Raw genomic sequence first — 24,074 nt, 5'->3', positions numbered from 1 at the left:
TCAAAGTTGCAAGTCCATCTCCAGAGATCTAGATATTCCTTTGTCCACAGTGCACAACATTATCAAGAAGTTTGCAACCCATGACACTGTAGCTAATCTCCCTGGGCGTGGACAGAAGAGAAAAATTGAAAGGTGTCAATGCAGGATAGTCCAAATGGTGGATAAGCAGCCCCTAACAAGTTCCAAAGATATTCAAGCTGTCCTGCTGTTGGGAAAAGGTGCCCTTCCAGTAAGAGAGACCTAAAGCAGTTTGCAAAGGATGAGTGGTCCAACATTCCGGCTGAGAGGTGTAAGAACCTTATTGATGGTTATAGGAAGCGACTGATTTCAGTTATTCTTTCCAAAGGGTGTGCAACCAAATATTAAGTTAAGGATGGCAATAATTTTGTCCAGCCCATTTTTGGAGATTGGTGTGACATTATGTCCAATTTGCTTTTTTCCTTCCCTTTTTTGGTTTAGTTCAAATACACACAAATGGAATAAACATGTGTATAGCAAAGCGTGTTACTGCAGTCCATTTCTGTGAGAAATACTTCATTTTGTAGAAAAAAAATCAGGGGTGCCAACATTTACGGCCATGACTGTGTATTGTAGGCATGATATGACTTGAAGCATATGTATAATATTAAGAAACATGGCGGCTTTCTTAAAGAAACTGTGCCACTCTTGTCCATACGGTATGGCTGGTATTGGCATTTACTTGAATGGGGAAGAGCTACATGAGAAAGCAGCCATATTTTAAAATTGAATACATCCCCTTTAATGTCACCCATTAGCTAACTGGATGGATAAAACACATACTAAAATTGTCCTTACTGACAAACCCTTGAAAAGTTTTGCAGCATTTTTATCCATACATGAACATGAGACATCATATTCAGTAACATTTATTCAACAATGTATTTCACATTGTAGGAATGACATAACTGTATAAAATAATTTGGCAGTGTAGTCCATGATTTTTACCAAATACATATGAATGTCAAAGAATCAGCCATGGCCACTTTAGTATCGTGGAGATATCTCAAGTGGCACACTGTAACAATGTTTTACCCAGACCAAAAGTGTTCAATGGATGGGTATTATAGACAAAAAACATAGGCTTTCCAATAACTGCTAGAAAATGTAACAAATGGCAGGGATAAGTGACAGTAAAATGTATGATCTTTGATTAGCAAACTCCACTATCACAAGGACTTGCATACATGATAGATACGAGCATTCTGAAGCAGGAGACAAGATTGTCCAGAGTGTATTCTTCCCACTACTGCCAGATGGAAGGGCTATTATTATAAATGAAAGGCAGCAGTAGTGGATGCCAGGCACTTTTGTTTTGTGCCAGATTCTGAAGTCCAGATGTAAGCTGGTTACCCCTGGGACAGGACAGGCTTCAGCTCCCGCAGCAGAACTGAGCCAATCACCGTCTTCTCTGTGTTTATGATGAGCTGAGCTGTAGAGCCTTCCTTCAGCTCCACTGTGACCAGCATCAATGACCCACTGTGCACAGTCTTTGCTGCAAATCTGCAAAAAAAAGAAGCGGGAGGGGTTTGGGAGAGAATTAGAGGGTAGTGAATACACATCATAGCTTCTGTACACAGTATCATAAGTCTGTATTCATTATATAGCCATATGCATTGTTGTAGGATACATTTTGAGCAGAATTAAAAGCATTTTTCTTAAGCCTTGACCGATTTTCCAAGTTAAAAGAGATAAGAACACTAGTGATAATATTGATTACAATGATGTAAAAAAAAAAAAAAAAACAACCACACACAAATAAAAACCTTATCTGGCAGTATGTGATAAAAAAAAGAGGATAGAATTTAAAACAGCAGAGAAATTCCAAAACACATAAATCTCCCTCATTACCCATAATTAGAAGCAAAACTGTCCTTTTGTGTCCCTCAATTGACTGAAAAGCCATCTCAGATACAAAGGACTTCTGTCAATCCTGCTAATTCATTCCGCCGGCACTAGCAAGCGATGGGCAAGAATAGAGAAGTCGCAGCCTAGATGGTAGATATCTTATGCAAACTAAAAGCCCCCCTCTTTTTCTCCTGCTAACTGGAGGACAATGATGTTGCTGCACATGGTCTTTAGAAAACACTAACAAGTACGGGAGCAGGTCCGTGACCCGCTCTGACCCCCCACTCTAGATGGCTTTCCCCTCTTCCCTTTCTGAATGACACGTGTCTCAATCGGAGCCATCTGCCTCAATTTGTGAAACATCTCCAGCCACAATAGCGCACGGTTAGCCCTGACAACAGCTGACAATACAAAAATAATAAAACTGCTCTACTGGCAGCACGGCACCGGCTGCACAATAGCAAACCAACTGGTCAGTGTCTCTCCCGCCTGACAATTAGCATGGGCCCTTCGCGGTGTACGCTGCGGTCTGCGGGGATCTGTTCAATTACCATTAACATAAAAGAGAGAGTTTATCAAAGATGCTCAGAGAAAAGAAAAAAAAAAACTTCACACCAGACTTAATTAAAATATTAGCCACTTAAGCAGGAAACAGATTCTCCTTAAATGAAAAGTAATTTCTTCTTTATTTTTCTACCGCGCCAAAAACCTCTTAACGCATTACACTAGTTTGAGAAGCATAACATGTCATTTCAGTCTTGTTAACCAGTTTATATGTAATTAGTACTTACTTTATCTGCATCAATATTTATTCCCCTCTCACATCCTATGTTAACCGGGTTTACATTTTTTATTGAATAACTTGTGCGTTCTAAACTTCACGGCAAAAATGGAGTGGATACAAAAATTACTAAATATTGTCCTGGATGCAAAATAACAGCACTTAATGCACTTTATTTATATCTGTTACATATATATTACTGCTGTACTTATTTATACATATTCAAATGGATTTATTTGCATTTATTCATTCATATTAATTTATTTATATAAATTATTTATTTTCTTATCGGTTTTCTTAAATATTTTCTTGCAAATCACACGATCTGTTTCAAAATGTATTACTTTAATGCAGTGTTTCCCAACTTGGGTGCCTCCAGCTGTTGCAAACTACAATTCCTTTCGCTGTCCGGGCATGCTGTGAGTTGTAGTTTTGCAAAAGATGGAGGCGATGGAAAATTGAATGAATATAAAATGTAGAAATAATGTCCTAGATACAAAATAACGGCACTTGATATCTAATGCACTTTTATTTAAATCTGATACATAAATATTTATTACCGCTGTATTTATTTTTATTTGTTTGTTTTTATTCATTTATATAAATGCTTATTTTCCTATATTTTATCTTACATTTTGAAACAGATCATGTGATTTGAAAGAAAATATTTATTACTTTAATGCAGTGTTTCCCAACCAGGGTGCCTCCAGCTGTTGCAAAACTACAACTGGAGGCAACGGCTAAAAGCGAGTGGATAGAAAATTAGGAAAATGATGTCCTCGATACAAAATAACAGCACTTACTTGATACCTAATGCACTTTTATTTACATATGTTACATGCATATTTATTACTGCTGTATTTATTTATATTATTATTTATTTGTTTTTAGTCATTTATATTTAGTCATATTTTTTTTTACTTGTTTTCGATTTTATTTTGAACATTTCTTGCAAATCACATGATTTGTCTGGGAGGGAGTTGTAGTTTTGCAACAGCTGGAGGCCCCCTGGTTGGGAAAACACTGCTTTAAGGGCTATATTCTTGAAAGAAGTATAGGACAAGATGATATACAAAGGCAAAATTATGCGCTATATGTTTACGAGTGTCCGCACTATTCATCACAGTCTTATGTTCTTACTGCACCTATGAGACGCCTGCTAAGAATGCTGACAAGACAGGAAAGCAAGAAAAGTTCTATCTATTGTTTTTCAGAAAATTTTTGTGGTGTTTTGGATGGAGTCCCAAGCATAAATTAAACATGTGTTGTTAGAGGGGTCTAAATCATCCGCGAATGTGTTGTCTCTCTGGAGAGAGTGAATATATTCTCTCTCTGTTGTGACAGCATTAATCACAATTAGTTCTCTGGTTGAAGATCACAAACCCACAATAACAATGGAATGTTACTAGCTCTGTAGATTAAATGCTTCCCAAGTTTTTTATTTATTTTTTTATTTATTTTTACTAGATAGGACATTTAACATTTTTCATGGTCAAGATTTAGAGGAGTTATATTAAATCAAAATTGTAATTTGATATATATATATATTTTTTTTTTTTCCCCCTTAATATTATTATATAATATTCTATTTTAGAGTATAGTCCAAATTTAAGTATAGTCCGATATAAAAAAAAAAATTCCGCAAAGCAAGCATGTAAAAACAAGATACTATATTATATACATACTACTGAATATGTGTTTATATTGTAATAATGATCACTTTTTTGCACATAAATAATATGCCTCTTTATGTTTACGTCTCGCTTCTCGTTTCCTTTTTCCTCTCTTTTGTGTCGCTGCCAGTAGCGGTGACAATGAGCTACACTGCTAAAACTTTGTCTCCGTACATGAAACCTCCAATTACGGATTGCTGAAGCAGATAGAATCCTATTAGCAGGAAAGACGATGAGGCGAAGCGTTGCCCTGCCCTGGCAGTATAAAAATAATTAGCCAAAAGTTATCAAACGTACCTGAAAACATACACTGTAATAAAACCGAGCAGTAGCAAGATAAAATATTAAAAAAATAAATGAAAAAAAAAGGAATATTAAATGAGTGTAAAGTTAAAAATCTAATAAAAAATTGAAAAGAGAGAAGGGGGGTTTATAATTTTTCAGTAACATTATTGAATTAAAAGTGTCAAAAATTTTATTTACCTATGGCATATAAAGCAGGTAAAATATTTGAATTCATAAAAAGTTCTATAATACATAAACTGATATTTTGACTTCAAAATTCAAAGAAATAAACTTTACTCATCTGTGTGTAAACATTTTGAAAAAACAAAAAACATTTTCACCACGTGTTTTCTAAAATGACTTTAGTGCATGTAGTCCTATACAGCTGACAGTCTTGACTGCAAATATAATGTACTGAAATATACAGGAGAATTTTATGATGGTTCTAACACTGTATTTATAGGAGTTCATACTGCTAAAATAGAATATCCACCCTGAACATGTGCTTATTTCTAGGAAATCTCCATGTATCAAGGTATTGTAAAGTGTCAGATGCGGATGTTATAGCAGTGCTGACCCCTACTGTGAGGAAAGAGAACGCCGTCACTGATTCCAAAGCCAAACTACAGGTAATGGCTGTAGGGTACAGCGTTGCTGACAGTATGTCATAAATGTTTTCATGTGCTGCCAATATCTAGTACAGGGATATGAATGCTGTAACCCCCACTGATCACTAGAATGTAGTGCTGCTAGTATCTAGTACATGGATATGAATGGTGTAACCCCCACCGATCACTAGAATGTAGTGCTGCTAGAACTACAAAGGGGCGACAATTCCTAAATTTATTGCAGGATAATTTTATGGGCCAGTTTGTGGAGGACCCAACAAGAAGTGATGCCTTGTTGGATCTGATCATTTCCAACAACGCAGAGCTGGTTGGTAATGTAACTGTGCGGGAAAACCTTGGTAATAGCGACCACAATATAGTTACTTTTGACTTAAAATGTAGAAAACAAAGACAGGCGGGGAAGGCAAAAACATATAACTTTAAAAAGGCAAACTTCCCTGGGTTGAGGGATGCACTACAGGACATAGACTGGGGGGAGGTGTTCTCAAATACTGATACAGAAGGTAAATGGGACATCTTTAAATCAACTCTAAATAACTATACAGCTAAATATATACCAAAGGGGAACAAATATAAACGATTAAAACTAAATCCTACATGGCTGACAAATGAGGTTAAAAGAGCAATAAACAACAAAAAAATAGCCTTCAAAAAATACAAATCTGATGGGTCAGCTACAACATTTACACAGTACAAGGAGCTTAATAAAATCTGTAAAAATGTAATAAAAACAGCAAAAATTCAAAATGAGAGACAGGTGGCCAAAGAAAGCAAAACTAATCCTAAATATTTTTTTAGATATATAAATGCAAAAAAACCAAGGACAGAGCATGTAGGACCCCTTAATAATGATAATGGGGAGGTTGTCACGGGCGATCAAGAGAAGGCAGAGCTACTGAATGGGTTCTTTAGTTCTGTATATACTATGGAAGAAGGAGCTGACATTGGCCAGGTCAGTGCTGGTAACACATCATGTAATGTACTGAACTGGCTTAATGTAGAGATGGTACAAGGTAAAATAAGTGATATAAATGTAAGCAAATCCCCAGGACCGGATGGACTACACCCAAGAGTTCTTAGAGAGGTAAGTTCAGTAATATCTGTACCCCTGTTCATGATATTTAGAGATTCACTGGTGTCTGGTATTGTGCAAGGGACTGGCGCAAGGCGAATGTGGTGCCAATCTTCAAGAAGGGCTCTAGGTCTTCCCCAGGAAACTATAGACCGGTAAGTTTAACGTGCATTGTGGGTAAATTGTTTGAAGGACTTATAAGGGATTACATACAGGAATACATAGGGGATAATTGTATTATAAGTGATAGCCAGCATGGGTTTACTAAGGATAGAAGTTGTCAAACCAATCTAATTTGCTTTTATGAAGAGGTGAGTAGAAGCCTTGACAGAGGAATGGCTGTGGATATAGTGTTTCTGGATTTTGCTAAAGCATTTGATACTGTCCCTCATAGACGTCTGACAGGTAAGTTAAGGTCCTTGGGTTTGGAAATTTTAGTTTGTAACTGGATTGAACACTGGCTCATGGATTGTACCCAGAGAGTGGTGGTCAATGATTCGTACTCTGATTGGTCCCTGGTTATTAGTGGTGTACCCCAAGGTTCAGTACTGGGCCCGCTGTTGTTTTATTTATTTATCAATGATATAGAGGATGGTATTAACAGCTCTGTTTCTATCTTTGCAGATGACACCAAGCTTTGTAGCACGGTACAGTCTATAGAGGATGTGCATAAGTTACAAGATGACTTGGATAGACTAAGTGTCTGGGCATCCACTTGGCAAATGAGGTTCAATGTGGATAAATGTAAAGTTATGCATCTGGGTACTAATAACCTGCATGCATCGTATGTCTTAGGGGGGATTAAACTGGCAGAGTCACTGGTAGAGAAGGATCTGGGTGTACTTGTAGATCACAGACTACAGAATAGCATGCAATGTCAGACTGCTGCTTCCAAAGCCGGCAGGATATTGTCATGTATCAAAAGAGGCATGAACTCGAGGGACAGGGACATAATACTCCCCCTTTATAAAGCATTGGTACGGCCTCACCTGGAATATGCTGTTCAGTTTTGGGCACCTGTCCATAAAAGGGACACTGCGGAGTTGGAAAGGGTGCAGAGACGCGCGACTAAACTAATATGGGGCATGGAACATCTTAGCTATGAGGAGCGATTAAAGGAGTTACAATTGTTTAGTCTTGAGAAGAGACGTTTAAGGGGGATATGATAAACGTATATAAGTATATTAATGGCCCATACAAAAAATATGGAGAAAAACTGTTCCAGGTTAAACCCCCCCAAAGGACGAGGGGGCACTCCCTCCGTCTGGAGAAGAAAAAGTTTAGTCTCAAGGGGCGACACGCCTTCTTTACCGTGAGGACTGTGAATTTATGGAACGGTCTACCTCAGGAACTGGTCACAGCAGGAACAATTAACAGCTTTAAAACAGGATTAGATACATTCCTGGAACAAAATAAGATTAATGCTTATGAAGAAATATAAAATCTCATCCCTTCCCCAATATCGCGCCACACCCCTACCCCTTAATTCCCTGGTTGAACTTGATGGACATATGTCTTTTTTCGACCGTACTAACTATGTAACTATGTAGTATCTAGTACATGGATATGAATGGTGTAACCCCCACTGATCACTAGAATGTAGTGCTGCTAGTATCTAGTACATGGATAAGAATGCTGTAACCCCCACTGATCACTAGAATGTAGTGCTGCTAGTATCTAGTACATGGATATGAATGGTGTAACCCCCACTGATCACTAGAATGTAGTGCTGCTAGTATCTAGTACATGGATATGAATGCTGTAACCCCCACTGATCACTAGAATGTAGTGCTGCTAGTATCTAGTACATGGATATGAATGGTGTAACCCCCACTGATCACTAGAATGTAGTGCTGCTAGTATCTAGTACATGGATATGAATGCTGTAACCCCCACTGATCACTAGAATGTAGTGCTGCTAGTATCTAGTACATGGATACAAATGCTGTAACCCCCATTGACCACTAGAATAAAATCCCGCCAATATCAAGTCCATATTTATGAATGGTGTAACCCCCTCTGATCACTAGAATGTAGTGCTGCTTGTATCTAGTACATGGATATGAATGCTGTAACCCCCACTGATCACTAGAATGTAGTGCTGCTTGTATCTAGTACATGGATACAAATGCTGTAACCCCCACTGATCACTAGAATAAAATCCCGCCAATATCAAGTCCATATTTATGAATGGTGTAACCCCCTCTGATCACTAGAATTAAGTGACAGCAGTACTATAAAAGACCCCTACCTGTTTTTTATTGGAAACTGCATGGTCAGCCCTTTGTTTCCTATGTGTGACCAATCACTTGGTACTAAGCCAACAATAAATGGCAGTAAGACTCAATTCTGTTACATCAAACAGATTCCAGATATGTTGCTTGATCTGTATTTGGGTCAGATCAATGCAAATGCACTAGAATCAAGTGACACTGGCGCTAGGAAAGTACTGTACCACTTTTGTTTCCTGTGGTGCTGCATAGCTTTATTAGCTTTGTCCAGGCAGATGCATGGTTGGCATTAGCTATAACTTGCTGATCATTCAACATCCAATGCAAGCTACGTGTATTCGTCAGGAAACATAATTTGGCATGGTACTTGTGGTGCCACCACTGTAGAAGCGGAGAAAACTTTAGAGAAAATTTACACCTACAACCAAAGAAACAAATTGCAAGAAATTTTAGGGGTCTATTTACACTACAAAATACCCGCTTGGAGAAATACCAGGCAGATATTTTGTATGCAGTAGACAGGGCTGATACCTATCGGCGCTTTGACCCCGCAGACATTCACCATCCCTCTTTATAACATGAAATGCCTTACATATGTGTCACAGATTCCTATGTGTGTCAAAGAATTTCTGTAGTGTGAATGAGCCCTAAGGCACCGAGACATTCTCCATCATGTGGTTTAAAGGTGTACTCCACTGACCAGCTGTTTTCGTGCTGCGGGGGTCGGCCACGCCCCTTCAATGCAAGTCACGCACCCTCCCATAGACTTGCATTGAGGGGGCGTGACCGTGATGTCACAAGGGGCGTGACCGACCCCTGCAGAGCGAAAACAGTGTTTGGAACATTTAGTTCTGAATGCTGGCCAGTGGAGTACCCCTTTAAGATTCTAGTCGCCTTTTTCATAGATATACCTATTGAAAACAGGAGGGGGCCTAGCTGGTTGAGAAGATTTATCCTGGGCGGCACAAACATGCCACCATTACTTACATCTTACCCCAGCATTTACATACATGGTTAGCACAAGATGGATCTTTGCTCTGGTTGAAGATCAGCCAGGCTATTGGAAAGGGAAGAACCTGTATAATAGGTCAACAGAATTATTTTGTATTAACAGAAAATAAACAAAAATATTTTTTAGGTTATGTGAAAATCTTATATTGCAAAAAAGCAGATTTAATATCCCATTACTACTCCTACGCTAGGCTCCATGACACACGTCAGCCATTTTGTTGGCTGAATCTATTCTTCATGAGATTGCATTTTATCAAGCCGCAAGGAATCTGTGACACTTATGAGGCATTTCATGACCAGATATTCATGAGGCACTAGTTACTTGCCAACGGAGACTACATTTTCCTAATGCCTGCCTCTACACTGTATGCATATCATGGGTATTCTTCTCTGATATTAATCCCCTGTTGAGGAATTAGTGATGTGAATATTACCATTGAAGCTATATGAATTGCTAATGTGCTTTTTTAAGCTGCAAAGCCTGGAGAAGCAACACTTTAATGTAATATGGTTCACCATGTGATACCAGAATAGGCCGTCTCTCTATCTTACGACGAAACCTTTATTGTTTTATTTTAGCTTCTATTTAACACTAAATTTGAAGAAAACAAAGTGTCTTGTCAACAAAAGAAAAAGTCTGAAATAACCTGACTTTTCATCAAGTTGTCCATACATTGAACACTATAGCCAAGTAGAACTTCTTTCAGTCTTTAGGGTTGTATGTCCATAGAAATGGTTACAGAATCAGAACAATCATGTTAATAACTGCAGTACACTAGACAAAAAAAAAGAAATTTCACCACTGGATACGGGACTCTATGCTCCTATATGGAGAAAGCCAGCAGACTGGGGCTGCAGAAGTGCGTGGGTGCTCAGAGGCTATCACCGGTAATTTTGTGCGGTATGCGCTGATGCCTTTTAGCCCCTCAGTCTCCCCTTATTCTCCGGTGCCTTTTAGAAGATGCCGCTTGCCAGCAATATCTGCAGCCTACCTTCAGCACTAAGACCGTGGCATGGAGTGCAGTCCGAAAGATGGCGCCGCCTCCTTGTCCTCGGCTCCTCCGGTGACAAGAAGCCATATAGTCCTGATATCATGGAGCCCCCCTGTCAGGCCAGAAGCTCCTTTCTCCATTCTACGTGCAGTGACAGATCTTCCTGGTGCAAGGAGGACAGCAATCACTAGGGTCTGTGAACTGCTTCTTCTCCCATCCAGCAAGGCTCATGGGTTAACCCTTCAGGTGCGGTCCCCTCTCTTTTTCCCGTTAACTTTTTAAAATGTGGTCCCCACTTCCTCCTGTCCTGTCCTCCTGTCAACCCTTCCCTGATCCCCTCATGCTATTTTTTTTATCCAATTAATCGATTATTCAAAAAAGATAATCAGCCAAATAACCATTAGTTGCAGCCCTAATCATGACCATCTGTGAGATGTTTCTACACCCCGATTGGAGTCACCTGGGGTAAATTCAGCTGATTGGACATGATTTTGAAAGAAACACCCCTGTCTATATAAGGTATCAAAGCAAAAAACACACTTAGGAGGAAATGGATTGTGTTGAAGCATTTTTGTTGTACAGAAAGTTCCCAAGTGCATAGTAGCCTCCATAATTCTTAAATGGAAGAAGAGTTGGCTGTCCCACCAAACTAAGCAATTTAGGGAGAAGGGACTTGTTAAGAGAGATGACCAAGAACTCACTCTGGCTGAGCTCCAAAGATCCGATGCACAGAAAAGTGAAACTTTAAGGTAAACAGTCACTGCAGCACTCCACCAATGTGGCCTCTCCTCAGTAAAAACAAATGAAATCCTGCCTGAAGTTTGCAAAAAGGCATCTAAAGGATTCTCAGACTGTGAGAAACAAGATTCTCTGGGCTGATAAAACCAAAATAGAACTTTTTGCCCTCAATTCTAAGTGTCATGTCTGGAGGAAACCAAGAACTGCTCATCACCTGCCCAATACAATCCCTACAGTGAAGCATGGTGGGGGCAGCATCATGCTGTAGGTGTGTTTGTCAGCAACTGGAACAGAGGTGAAGGAGAGCTTAATGGAACAAAATGGAAATTCTAAATAAAAACCTGATCCAGAGTGTTCTGGATTGGTTGTAGGTTCACCTTCCAAGACAATGGGGGAAATTTTTCAAAACCTACAGAGGAAGGGTAGTGCAGTTGGCCAAAGCAACCAAACAGATTTATATATATATATATATATATTTTTTTTTTTTTAAATAAGCAAAGGTTTCGGAAAAAAGAGGCGATCTGATTGGTTGCTATAGGCAACTGCTCCACTCTTCCTCGACACAGGTTTTGATACATTTCTCTATGACCCTAAGAATACAGCAAACAAACCTTGTGGCATCATCCCCAAGGAGACTGGAGGCTGTAATCACTGCAAAAGGTTCTTCAACTAAGGATATTTTAGTTTTTCCTTTTCAAAAAATTCTAAGCATTCTGTTTTCACTTTGTGAATATGGGGTATTAAGAGATGGTGGAAAACTTGATTTTTTTTTTTATCTTAATTGAGCACAAGGCCGCAACATTACAAAATATGAAAAAGTCGAAGGGTCTGAAAACTATTCAAATGCATTCCGTATCTTTTTTATTGAAAGATTTTTAATATGAAACCTTAAGTTCTCTATTAAGGCATGTCATCCATTTTTTTATGTCAAAATAAAAGCATGCAGAAATAGAAATCTCAATATGCAACTCAGGGAATAGCGTTGTGCTTGTAGAGTGGGAAAGCACTTGTGTAGGTACAGATGGTAAATCTTATAATATTCTATGTAGAAGACAACTAAATCAATTTTAACAGGGAGAAAAAGAAAACAAAGCAATAATGTTAAACATCAGAAGTAAGAAAACGGATAACGCACTCACCAGAGGCCCCTGTAACGCCCCATGCCTCACCTGTTCCAGCACAAGCTCCCTGTGTTGTGTATCGTCTGCTTACAGAATAAGGCCTGAATATTTATGCCTCTGCTGAGTGCGTTATCAGTTTTCTTACTTCTGATGTTTATCATTGTTCTACAAGACTCTGTTAACCCCTTTTGGATAAGTGCACCTCTGGAGCTCAAGTATTGGACACACACAGTTACACGTGCTGTACGCTTGATCCAATATACATGGACTTTCTCTATTACCGTTATTAGCGGTGACTATACTACTGTACATCTATGAAAGCAATAATGTTGTTTATGACATTTGGGAAGTTCAATTCAACAGCACTATGTATCAAACACTCTGTTAAACAATGACTCCATACATCAAATTGACAAAAATAGTGCTAAAACTTAAGATGGGCAATAACAGTCACTTGACATGGTTGGTAAATATATATATATTTTTTTTTTATGTTGAACTACAGAGGTATGGCATGTAGTTGGTTTATTCACTTACCTGTGTATATTATTTTGGCCTGAGGCCATAACCCCAAGGTTGGCAGCAGCTAAAAACTTCTGTACCAGCGCTTGCGGTGTACTGTTGTTTGGAGATACTGTAATAGTCTCTGAACTCTCATTCATGCCCGTCAGCTTTGCTGCAGCAGTGGAAGAAAAGAGGGCTTATTACTAATGTATACTGATTTATGAAAAATATATTTTACAAAGTTTACAGGTTTAATTTCCAAGAATTCACTTTACCCCCTCCAAAATGTCCACATAGCGAAGCATTTCCATATTGAAGTCAACTCCTCATTATATAGGAGAAGGATCAACACAGTATTAGGTTGAAATAATTAAGAATCGATTAATTATGATGTAATGCAGAAAAAATATTTAACTTCCTTTAAGTCATCCGGAAGGGAATTTTGATCCTCCATGTTTTCAGTAGTACAAAATAATATCTTTACAATATTAGAACAGTTTCACCACAATGAAAGGGAATATTCCAAGATTTACCTTATCCCCCTATTCGCTGGGACCCCAAATCGATCCCAACATGGAGGTCCCTTGTGGCCCAGATAAATAGAGAAACAGAATATATACTCAGCCACTGCTCCATTTATGTAATTCATGGCGTCCTGCACTGACAATGCCGGTGGTTTGGGCAGCATAAAACTGATGACAGATTTCCTTTAAAGGTACATTCACAAGCCAGATTTGCTGCTTTTTTGCCACAATTCTGTGTTAATCACAGCAACAAACCCCAAAGCCTTCAATGGATTTGAAACAAGAAAACTTGCAACAAAATGTATAATATAACAAACCATAACCTGCAAATGAAAAACCTGAAGGCCTAAATAGAGGACAAGCCATTTTACAGAAATGCGATTTATATGACTGTAGTGGGTGAAAAGTGACTCGTACTAGTTTCAAGGATGAGATGTACTAGTTGTGGATGGTGTAAGTAATGCTGAAAATTCTAATCTAAGTAATAAACACTCTTACTGCAAAAAAACACAGTAAACAGCACTTCCCATCACCATCAATCCATTTATAGCCTAAAGAAGCAGTGAAAATATAATATGATAACCTACAGAATTTACTACTGTAAGAAACACCAAAACGGGAATATTTTTATATTCTGCATAAAAAGTAAGATGTTCCATTAAAACACATGCAAAACCATAAAAATCTGTTAGCGTTCTAAATAAATGTGTACATAAAAACAGCTGACATGAAAGTCGTGAATAAGTGTGACTACATACAGGAAAACATATACGGTAGATGGGAAGGTTTTTATGCAGAAATACATAACAGAAAGGATATATATAATATGTAAACACCCATATATAATCGGTAAACCCACGCCATCAATTTGTCTGTAGAGACGAGATCCTGGAACATGATGTCTACCATAGAATACAAATCATCACAGATTGTTAAAGGACTTTTATATATGCAATGGGCGCTGTGTGTTACATGGATCATTTATATATATTGTCTAACATTCGCTTATAGAATTATTAAATGCATCAGATATTTGGGTTCCAGAGTCAGGTGCCCAATTTACCAGAACTATAATAGAAACTTGACAATGTTAAGTCCTCAATACAGCAAGTGACTGGGCTCCTTGATTTTTTTCAACCATGTAGTGAAACCCCACTATTAAAATGGTAGGCTGGTGATATGTGATATGATTTTATAATATAATTTGTCTATGGATGCTTCTGGATCACTGATCTTTATATGGACGCCTCTATTATTGCAGAGAAAGGAAATCAATGCTGGTCATCTGCTGCTCATACATGCACATGGCTTCTTATATAAGACAGCCTGAATACCTACACTGTATCAAGCATCACATAACCAGAGCAGAAAGTACCGTATTTTTTGCCGTATAAGACGCACTTTTTCTTCCCCAAAACTGGGGGGGAAAAGTTGGCGCGTCCTATACGGCAAATACACATATACACATTAAAACCGGTGGTCCCTGTGGCCATCAACGGCCGGGACCCGTGGCTAATACAGGACATCACCGATCGCAGTGATGCCCTGTATTAACCCTTCAGACGCGGCGATCAAAGCTGACCGCCACGTCTGAAGCGAAAGTGACACTAACCCAGCTGCTCAGTCGGGCTGTTCGGGAACGCCGCGGTGAAATCGTGGCGTCCCGAACAGCTTACAGGACCCCGGAAGGGACCTTACCTGCCTCCTCGGTGTCTGCTCCGTGCCGGGATCCCCTGCATGGCAGACGCTCTCCTTCGTCGTCATCACGTCATCGCGCACGCCGTCCCGTCATCCAATAGGAGCGGCGTGCGTAGCGACGTGATGGCGGCGACGGAGAGCGAGGAAACACGTTCCGGAGCGACGGGGACACCCTGGGGACGCAGCGACAGCGAAGGAGGGCGACGTCCAGGGCAGCGATGACGGGTCCGGAGCGGGGGGTGGATACGAACACATGAGTACTACCTCCTATACCAGTGGTCTTAAACCTGCGGACCTCCAGATGTTGCATGCTGGGAGTTGTAGTTTTGCAACATCTGAAGGTTCGCAGGTTGAAGATCACTGTCCTATACTTTACATTGTATTTGGTTCAGAATCTTTATTTTCTAGATTTTTATGCTTTAAAATTGGGTGCGTCTTATATGCCGGAGTGTCTTATAGGACGAAAAATACGGTATATTGTACAACTTGTAAAACAGTTCCTATTACAATGAAACATTTTCTGAAACTAGGCTATGCCATTAAAATAAACCAACTTCCACATCCGTGCGGAAAGCTGAGTTTCTGTTAAGTTGAAGAAAAAAAAAATCATATTATTTATAACAGCGGAGTTCGTTTTGTTTCTCCGCTGCTCTGGGGTAAGAATCTGACCCAGAGGCAACATCTGCATATGTCCCACTTTAAAGACATCCTGACAACTGTCCCCTTGTGTCTATGTGACTAATGACATTGTGAGCTTTACTGACCAATATGACTGGTGACAATCACAAGACTATAGATTGGTCATAGATCTCTATGGATAGCACCATTGTTTTTAGAAAGAAAGACACCTATATTTGTATCCTTGTCTCCCTGTATTTTGGAAACCACATTATCACAGAATTACTGCTATTATTGTATTTATTTTTCATTACTTACGGTGAGGGTTACTGCTTAGACTGGGTAATTAATATATACCGATTTCTATGCTGTTGTATGTCCTGATTAGGGGTTTCATTGGTTGATATCCTAATTTACCTGTGGTATTTATGATGTATTAGGTCATACCAGCTTGTTGTTTGTTGTATATCAGGGCTAAGGGAACAGTGCAATTTTCTCATAAAGTATGCTGTATTGGGGCGGGTGCCCACTTAGAAGGTGTGCTTTGCAGCTACCTTGAGTGGTAGGGTTGCCTAATTAATTTTCTTGGGCATTTTTAAGTGGTTTTATACTGTCCTTGATTATTTATTTTATTAATTTTGTTATATTGGTACTGGTTGGCATTTGCTTGTTTTCTCTGAGAACTATATTGTGGTTTGGATTTAGCACCCAGATATTTTTGTATGTATACTCTGAGCTGAGTCCCCTCCAACTTTTTACATGGGCAGTTATTAAGTTAAATGTCATCCTAAAAATGTAACCTCAGTGTGTGCACATTCCTGCCGTTCGCTCAGGAAACAGACCCATGTGAGTTGACAATTTTTATGTATAGAATTACAAATTATACCAAAGCAGAGGTAGTCTCGGCACCATCCATACAATGCTGTGTAAATAGGACACCAGTCCAATGCGTTTGCGCAGTCCCTAGAAGCCACACCTGTATCCTCTTCGGTGCCAAAATGCAATAGTACAGTGCTGATAATATTGCATAAGAATGATGCGGAGCACTCACCAGGTAAGTAGATCAGGGGCTTCTTTATTGAAGGGCAGTACAGTCGGGTTCACATGCAGGGGAGCAGATGGATCAGACGCCGGGGTAAGCAAGCTGGCGACAGACCGTTTATGCGCCGGTGCACTTCGTCAGGCCGGTGCTGGATGACGTGGGGGAAGAGGTATGTTTTATAAGAGGTGAGGGTTACTATGGATACAGCTAGCAACAAACCAAAACACCTGGAGTGGTGTGTAACATCATATATATATATATATATACAATAAGCCAATACATGAAAACACATTCAATTTAATATTTTGATGAATTTATCTTAGATGAAGTACTCAAGAAGATACTTATATGTTATTACTTCTCTATAGTAAATACAGAAGATGTTATTTAAATAAGTGCAGCAGTAGCATTTGTTCGGAGGATCCATAGCGCCTCCTTTCTTAACAATTCTTGATGTTTAGTATTGCCACGCTCTGAGGTTTATATTCTTTATATAGCAAAGAATTTCAATGCCTCTGGATTACCATTGTGGCTTTCTTGCATGCGAGAAATAAGGTGTAGGGCTCCTATCCCTGTTCTGAGGGATCTCAGATGCTCTCTCACCCTATGAAAAAGGGTCCGTATTGTTTTCCCTATGTAGAAATATCAACACGTACAAAGCAGGCAGTAGACAACAAAAGGAGTTCTACATGTGAAGAACTGTTTGATATTTATATCATAACCTCCCAGTTTTGCTGATTTGTGTTTGCCATTAAATTTGCAAAAAGAACATGACCCACAGGCTATCAGTTAACCAATTGTGTGAGTTTTATTTCTCTTTTGTGTGCTAATATAATCAAGTATAGTGGTATTCTTTCTATACGTGATTATAGGATTGTCCTTTGTAACCTCAACCAAATCAGTCTTGCTGGACCATATACCAGTTCTTTGAAATAGACTTTTTAATAACCTCATTGATGGGAGTGTTTTTAAAGGCAAATGTAAACCTGTTAGCATTCTTTTTACATTCTTTCTTTTTATATATTAGGTCACTCCTTGGCATTTCATCCACCTTTGCTCGAGCTGTTTCTATTAAGTGAGGTGGGTACCCTCGTCGGAGAAACCTATTTTCCAAATCGTTAACCTGCCTTCTGTACATCTCTGGATTGTTATTAATCCGTTTTAACCAGATGAATTGGCTGGTAGAGATGGCATTCTTCGTGTGGGTGGGATGGGATGAGGCATAATGCAGCAGAGAATTTTTGGAGGATGGTTTCCTAAAACCGGATGTAATTATATTGTTGTCTGTGTTGTAAATTTTGATATCCAGAAATTCCAGCGATCACCATAAACATATGTAAAGGTCATATTCATCGTGTTGATGTCATTGAGATATTTAACAAAGGTGCTGAAATCTGTCTCTGTCCCATCCCACACCACAAATATGTCATCTACAAAGCAGAGAAAAGTTTTAAAAAGGTACCAGACATATGGGTTGGAGACTGAAAAAACATAATTACGTTCAAAAATTGCTAAAAAATATGTTATGAAAAGCACATGATATAGAAGTGCCCATGGCTGTGCCATGGCATGGTTTATACCATTGGGTATCATACTTGAAGCAATTATTCTGTAAAACAAAAGTAATGGAATCAGTGACAAACTGTGCAAAATCAGAGGACTTGTTTGTGCTCTCCAAGAACTCTCGAATCCTGAGGAATGTGGGTGTACTGGCTTTCGAAGTCTATAGAGGCAAGCGTAAAGCCTTCCTGTCAGTGAAAATGTTCTAAGGTAGAAATCAAATCTCCTGTGTCACGTAAATAAGAAGGGATGTGGGTGAGTAATGGTGAAATTAACCAATCAATGTAGCTGGACAGGAACGCCGTAGGCGATCCTATTCCAGCTACAATTGGACGGCCTGGAGGAGGTTTAACGGGTTTATGTATTTTGGGAAATATATACCATTTAGGGGTAGAAGGATTCTCAGGTAATAGTTGTTCGGCTATTTTTTCACTAAGAATATTTTTCTTAACATATTTGGGCAATAGAGTTCTTAAATTATTCATAATTCTTTTGGGGTCCTCTAAGTTTTTCATACACTGTTGGGTTACTAAGCTGTTTTAATACCTCCTTTTCATAGTCTTCTTTGTGCCAGATGACTATGGACCCCCCTTATCAGACTTTTACACTACTAAGTAATCTCTTTCAGCGAGCCAATTTAAGGCTTCTTTCTCTCTAGCTGAAATATTCCTATTTGGGTCGGGGTACATTAAAGCTCTTACTTCAGAACAGACAGCTCTATGAAAAAGATCAATCGAGATGCCTGGAGGTACAGGAGGATAGACCCTAGAGGGATTACCTCCTCTATAGGGGGCCTCCATCGCCGCCCGGCACAAAATCGCATGAAGAATCACTCTCTGCTAGTGTGGACAGGATCTTAATATTTTCAGCACCCTGACTCCTGAAACTCTCAACAATTTTAAATCCCAGAGAACCTATTTTACATTGCATTTCTCCTTCTTTTGGTTGTTGCTTTGAGGTGACATTTTTATTGGTATTATATATATATTATATATATATATATATATATATATTATATATATATATATATATATATATATATATAAATGTTGCAAAATATTTTTGTGATATTAGTGATAGCTTGCGAATAGCTTTCTGCATATCTACTTCAAAATTAACAAAATCAAATGGTTCCCACAACACAAATTTCAACCCCTTATTAAAGGGGTATTCCAGGAAAAAACTTTTTTTTTATATATCGACTGGTTCCAGAAAGTGGGATCCCTATTTCGCCGTGGCGGCAGGCGGAGGACAAAACAACGAACGGAGAGCTGTAAAAAGGAAAACAGTGACTTGGAGATAGTAGAGGCACAGGACATTGTAGTCAATCTCACTGATGTCATGCTGAGTAAAGACTGCCTGACAGTCCTTAAAGGGGTTATCCAGGAAAAAAAAGTTTTTTTTATATATATCAACTGGCTCCAGAAAGTTAAACAGATTTGTAAATTACTTCTATTAAAAAATCTTAATCCTTTCAGTACTTTTGAGTTTCTGAAGTTAAGATTGTTCTTTTCTGTCTAAGTAATCTCTGATGACACATGTCTCGGGAAACGCCCAGTTTAGAAGCAAATTCCCATAGCAAACCTCTTCTAAACTGGGCGGTTCCTGAGACACGTGTCATCAGAGAACACAGACAGAAAATAACAAACTAAACTTCAGAAGCTCATAAGTACTGAAAGGATTAAGATTTTTTAATAGAAGTAATTTACAAATCTGTTTAACTTTCTGGAGCCAGTTGATAAATAAAAAAAAGTTTTTTTCCTGAATAACCCCTTTAAGGACTGTCAGGCAGTCTTTACTCAGCATGACATCAGTGAGATTGACTACAACGTTCTGTGCCTCTACTATCTCCAAGTCACTGTTTTCCTTTTTACAGCTCTCCATTCGTTGTTTTGTCCTCCGTCTGCCGCCACGGCGAGCCCGTCGCCAAAAGGGATCCCGCTTTCTGAATCGAGGCTGTCAGACGAGAAATCGGCACCAGATGATCCCTCAAGTAGTAAGATGTAAAGTCTGTTTTTCTTGATTTTCTTTTTTTGGGTGTTTCTATTTTGTTTCCTTTTCTTTTCCTTATTCCTTTGCTGTTAGGATTTATTCCATGTAAATTCCTGGAATGTCTAAAAATCTGTTTTATCTCTTAGGAATTTATCCCTTTTGATGCTCCATAATGGAAACTTGAAGCGCTGAGATTTTTTTTTTTTATCAAGGTTGAGAACAAAGTTTTTATATTGTGTCTCATTCAGACATGTTCTGAGTTCGCATTTTGTTTTACACAGCTGAGCTGTGACGATTTCATATTCACTACTGTTCTTGTCTAAGACCAGTTGTTATAGATTCAAAGAGTGTAATAAACGTTGTTCATCCATAATTTGACAAAGCTCTCATCCTGCAAAAACTAGGAAGGGGATTTGTACACCCTTAATCCTCGTGGTGTCCTCTTGTTGTCCGCATAGGCCTGCAAAGAGTTAATAGTTCAGAATAGGCGTGTCTCACGCTCAGCTAAAGAGGTAACTTTGTATTCCAAAGATTTAGTGCTGAGAACTTGAACTTCATCTTGGGCTTCGCAAGATACCCCCGCGTCAGCTCTCCCTGCCGATACCGTGCTAGAACTCTCAGGTAATGTAGTGTCCATTTCCATTATTCAGGCTCTCACTAGACAGCTGAGGCAGGTGTGCAGAGACCACATTGGCCTCAGTTTAATATCTTCTGTATTTACTAAAAAGCAGTAATAATATATAATTATCTTCTTATGTACTTCATCTAAAGATAAAGTCGCAAGTAAGAGGTTTGATTTTAATGTGTTTTCATGCATTGGCTTATTGTCTATATATATGATGTTACACGTCACTCAAGGTGTTTTAGTTTGTTGTCAGCTGTATCCATAGTAACACTCACCTCTTATAAAACACACCACTTCCCCCACATCATCAAGCATCGGCCTGACGAAATGCTCCGGCATGTTCATGGTCCATCGCCTGCTTGCTTACCCCTGCGTCTGATCCATCTGCTCCCCAGCATGTGAACCTGACTGGCTGCCGTTCAGTAAAGAAGCCCCTGATCTACTTACCTGGTGAATGCTCCGCATCATTCTTATGCAATAGAATTATAAATTGTGTTGGCGCTACATAACTTAAAAGGCAGGTTTTTAGGGTATAAAGCAAGGGCACAGCTGTATAGGGCTTTTGAGGCAGAAACTGTACATGCCTTATATTAGTTGATGACCCTTCCAGCACTGGTCATCTCCTCTATCACATGATTGACAGACACTAGGCTGTACTGTAATCCTCGTTTCTCTCCCGTCATCTGAAGGGAACATCCAGTGGACTTCAAAAGTTTAATTTACAAATCTTTTCAAACTCTGATATCTCTGTGCTGGTGGAGTCATCAACTAATGTTGTATGTATAGATTTTGGGTCAAAAGCCCTATACACACAAACCTATTCGCCATTGGCGGAAAAAAAATGCATAAATTACCAATAGTAGTTAAACTGAAACTAAACTTTTGAAAAGTTCATTTTAAAATCAGACTCCACGTGTTTGCGCAATATATCATAAAGAAATTATTTGGTAGCCTACACAAACTCCAAGGCTGGGAAATAACCTTTGGAACACATGACCAAAGTTAGTACTACCAACTAGATCTTACTCTAACACAACATTTGACTGTTATGTCTACTTTACACATGTCCGTCATCCAGCGGCATTTCACTCCAGCGCAGTTGAAAAGGCACTGGAGAGAAACTGATTGTATTAATTTAAATAGGATAGTTTACTTTCATCTGGCGTCTCAACTTGAGACGCCGAATGTCAGATCCTAAACAACTGACCCCAACTGATACACTTTTGTCATTAGATGTGGCAGGTTTAGCTTGGGTTCACTAAGCCGGATGCCGAAACCAGCATCATACTTTTCTGTCAACTGCACAATTTTGCTCTCACCTTTTGACAAAGCCGGGTTGTCGGTAAAACATTGGGGACAGCAATGTGTTGATTTCTAACATCACATTGTGTACCTGGTCACCCGTTTACTTGGAGCAGACAGCTGCTGCATCCAGATCACAGTTGTTTCATTTACATACATATTTTAAAGTACAGAGGCACTTTACAGAAAATGCAATGTCTCCCCTGATGACAGGGGGAAAGCGGCTTTGCAGTGCATGACTGCTGGAAAAGTGGAAGTCATAGATGCCATTTACAATACCTATGCACAAGAAACATTGATTCCCTAATAATATTAGTACTAAGCTAAAATATATGGTTGTTATAGCCACTTCAGCAGCCATAGGTAAGCATATATATATATATATATATATATATATATTAATTAAGGAACCGTTCTTGGGGATAGCTCTGGGATCGTCCTGGTCACTGCCACGGGACAGGTTTCCTTGCAATAACTCTGCAGACAACAGTTCAGGATACAAGTCTGGCACCTCGCCAGCTTAATTTACACAGGTTGCAGGCAAAAACAATACATAAAACAGGAACAGAATAAAATCCTAGACCTGGTCATGGACTACAACTTTCAGTATGCCCTGTCTAAGCTACCCTCATCCAGTTAAAACATATGACATCTGCAACCTGATTACTCACAGTTCACACCGTCACTTGGGCCACTCACAGCTCCGGCTGTGTGCTTCCAACAGGGCCTGTCTCTCCCCCTTACAGCGGCTTGTTGTTTACTAGGGAGAGCCCAGGTCAGACTGAGACTCTTCCTTTTGAAGACCTCCCCACTCTGCTGCCTGATTACTTAGGCCCCAGGTGAAGGATTCTCCAGAGCGAGTCCAGGAAAGGCACCCTTTCCTTGCCACTTTATCACTATATATATATATATATATATATATATATAATCGTAGTAATATGCAGCACACCAAAATAAGTGCAAAGTGCTTTTTATTCCATGAGGTACAAAAGCGACGTTTCGCCGGCCTCACGCCAGCATTCTCAAGAATGCTGGCGTGAGGCCGGCGAAACGTCGCTTTTGTACCTCATGGAATAAAAAGCACTTTGCACTTATTTTGGTGTGCTGCATATTACTACGATTATTATTAAGGAACCAGTGGACCGTGGCTCCAGCATGCGTGCACCCTACCTACATCTCTTCAATTACCTCGATGTGCTGCTTATTTTGGGATTTTTTTTTTTTTTATATATATATATATATATATATATATATTTATTTGGCACAGGTGGTCTAAAGGATGATGGGCATTTGTACTCCTATGTCAAACAGAGAGTTCTAAATACAGTACAGGAGTGGACAAGAGCTTCTTTTTATAAGCTATAGTAGATCATTGCCCAGTATGACACCAACTCTATAGCAGTTACACATTGCGCTAATTTACATACAGCAGAGCTCCCCGTGGGTAGGAACAAGTGACCCCTCTGTGATGACTGAAGATGATTCTGTATTACAGAGTCATATGTACAACTGAGTGCTGCCATGTGATGCCTCACTGAGTTACTAGATTCCCCTAATAACAATGCATATAAGAAGGTATAATGTCCCAATACATCATTCAGTGGAACATGCCACAAAATTATTTTTCAAGGTCCCGACATATAAACAATGTGCATCTTTTGGTTGCTGGGATTGAGGAAATTTGTATTTTTTATTGCTCTCCCACAGTGTCAATGACTCACTACAATAAACAGGTAGTTAATATTGTCACCAATTAACTAGTAAATTATATCCAATTGTACTCAAAGCCACAATAGGATTCTCCTCTGGC

General features: G+C 39.2%; 1 protein-coding gene across 2 annotated transcripts in view; it reads right to left on the bottom strand.

Annotated features, from left to right (window-relative positions):
* Positions 1 to 871: 871 nt before the first annotated feature.
* Positions 872 to 24,074, bottom strand: part of AP3B1 (adaptor related protein complex 3 subunit beta 1) — a 228,561-nt gene continuing 205,358 nt past the window's right edge. For both annotated transcript variants that reach the window (XM_056541614.1, XM_056541613.1), the window contains exons 26-27: positions 12,937 to 13,075; positions 872 to 1,521 (exon numbers count right to left, since the gene is read on the bottom strand). In XM_056541614.1, coding sequence (XP_056397589.1) covers positions 1,368 to 1,521; positions 12,937 to 13,075 — 293 coding nt within the window. In that variant the 3' untranslated portion in view covers positions 872 to 1,367. The remainder of the gene's footprint in view (positions 1,522 to 12,936; positions 13,076 to 24,074) is intronic.

The sequence above is a fragment of the Hyla sarda genome, chromosome 1 (genome assembly GCF_029499605.1).
Source record: "Hyla sarda isolate aHylSar1 chromosome 1, aHylSar1.hap1, whole genome shotgun sequence".
In the NCBI taxonomy this organism is placed as follows: domain Eukaryota; kingdom Metazoa; phylum Chordata; class Amphibia; order Anura; family Hylidae; genus Hyla; species Hyla sarda.
The sequence above is the reverse complement of the archived record's forward strand: the minus strand, read 5'-3'. Positions and strand labels throughout refer to the sequence as shown.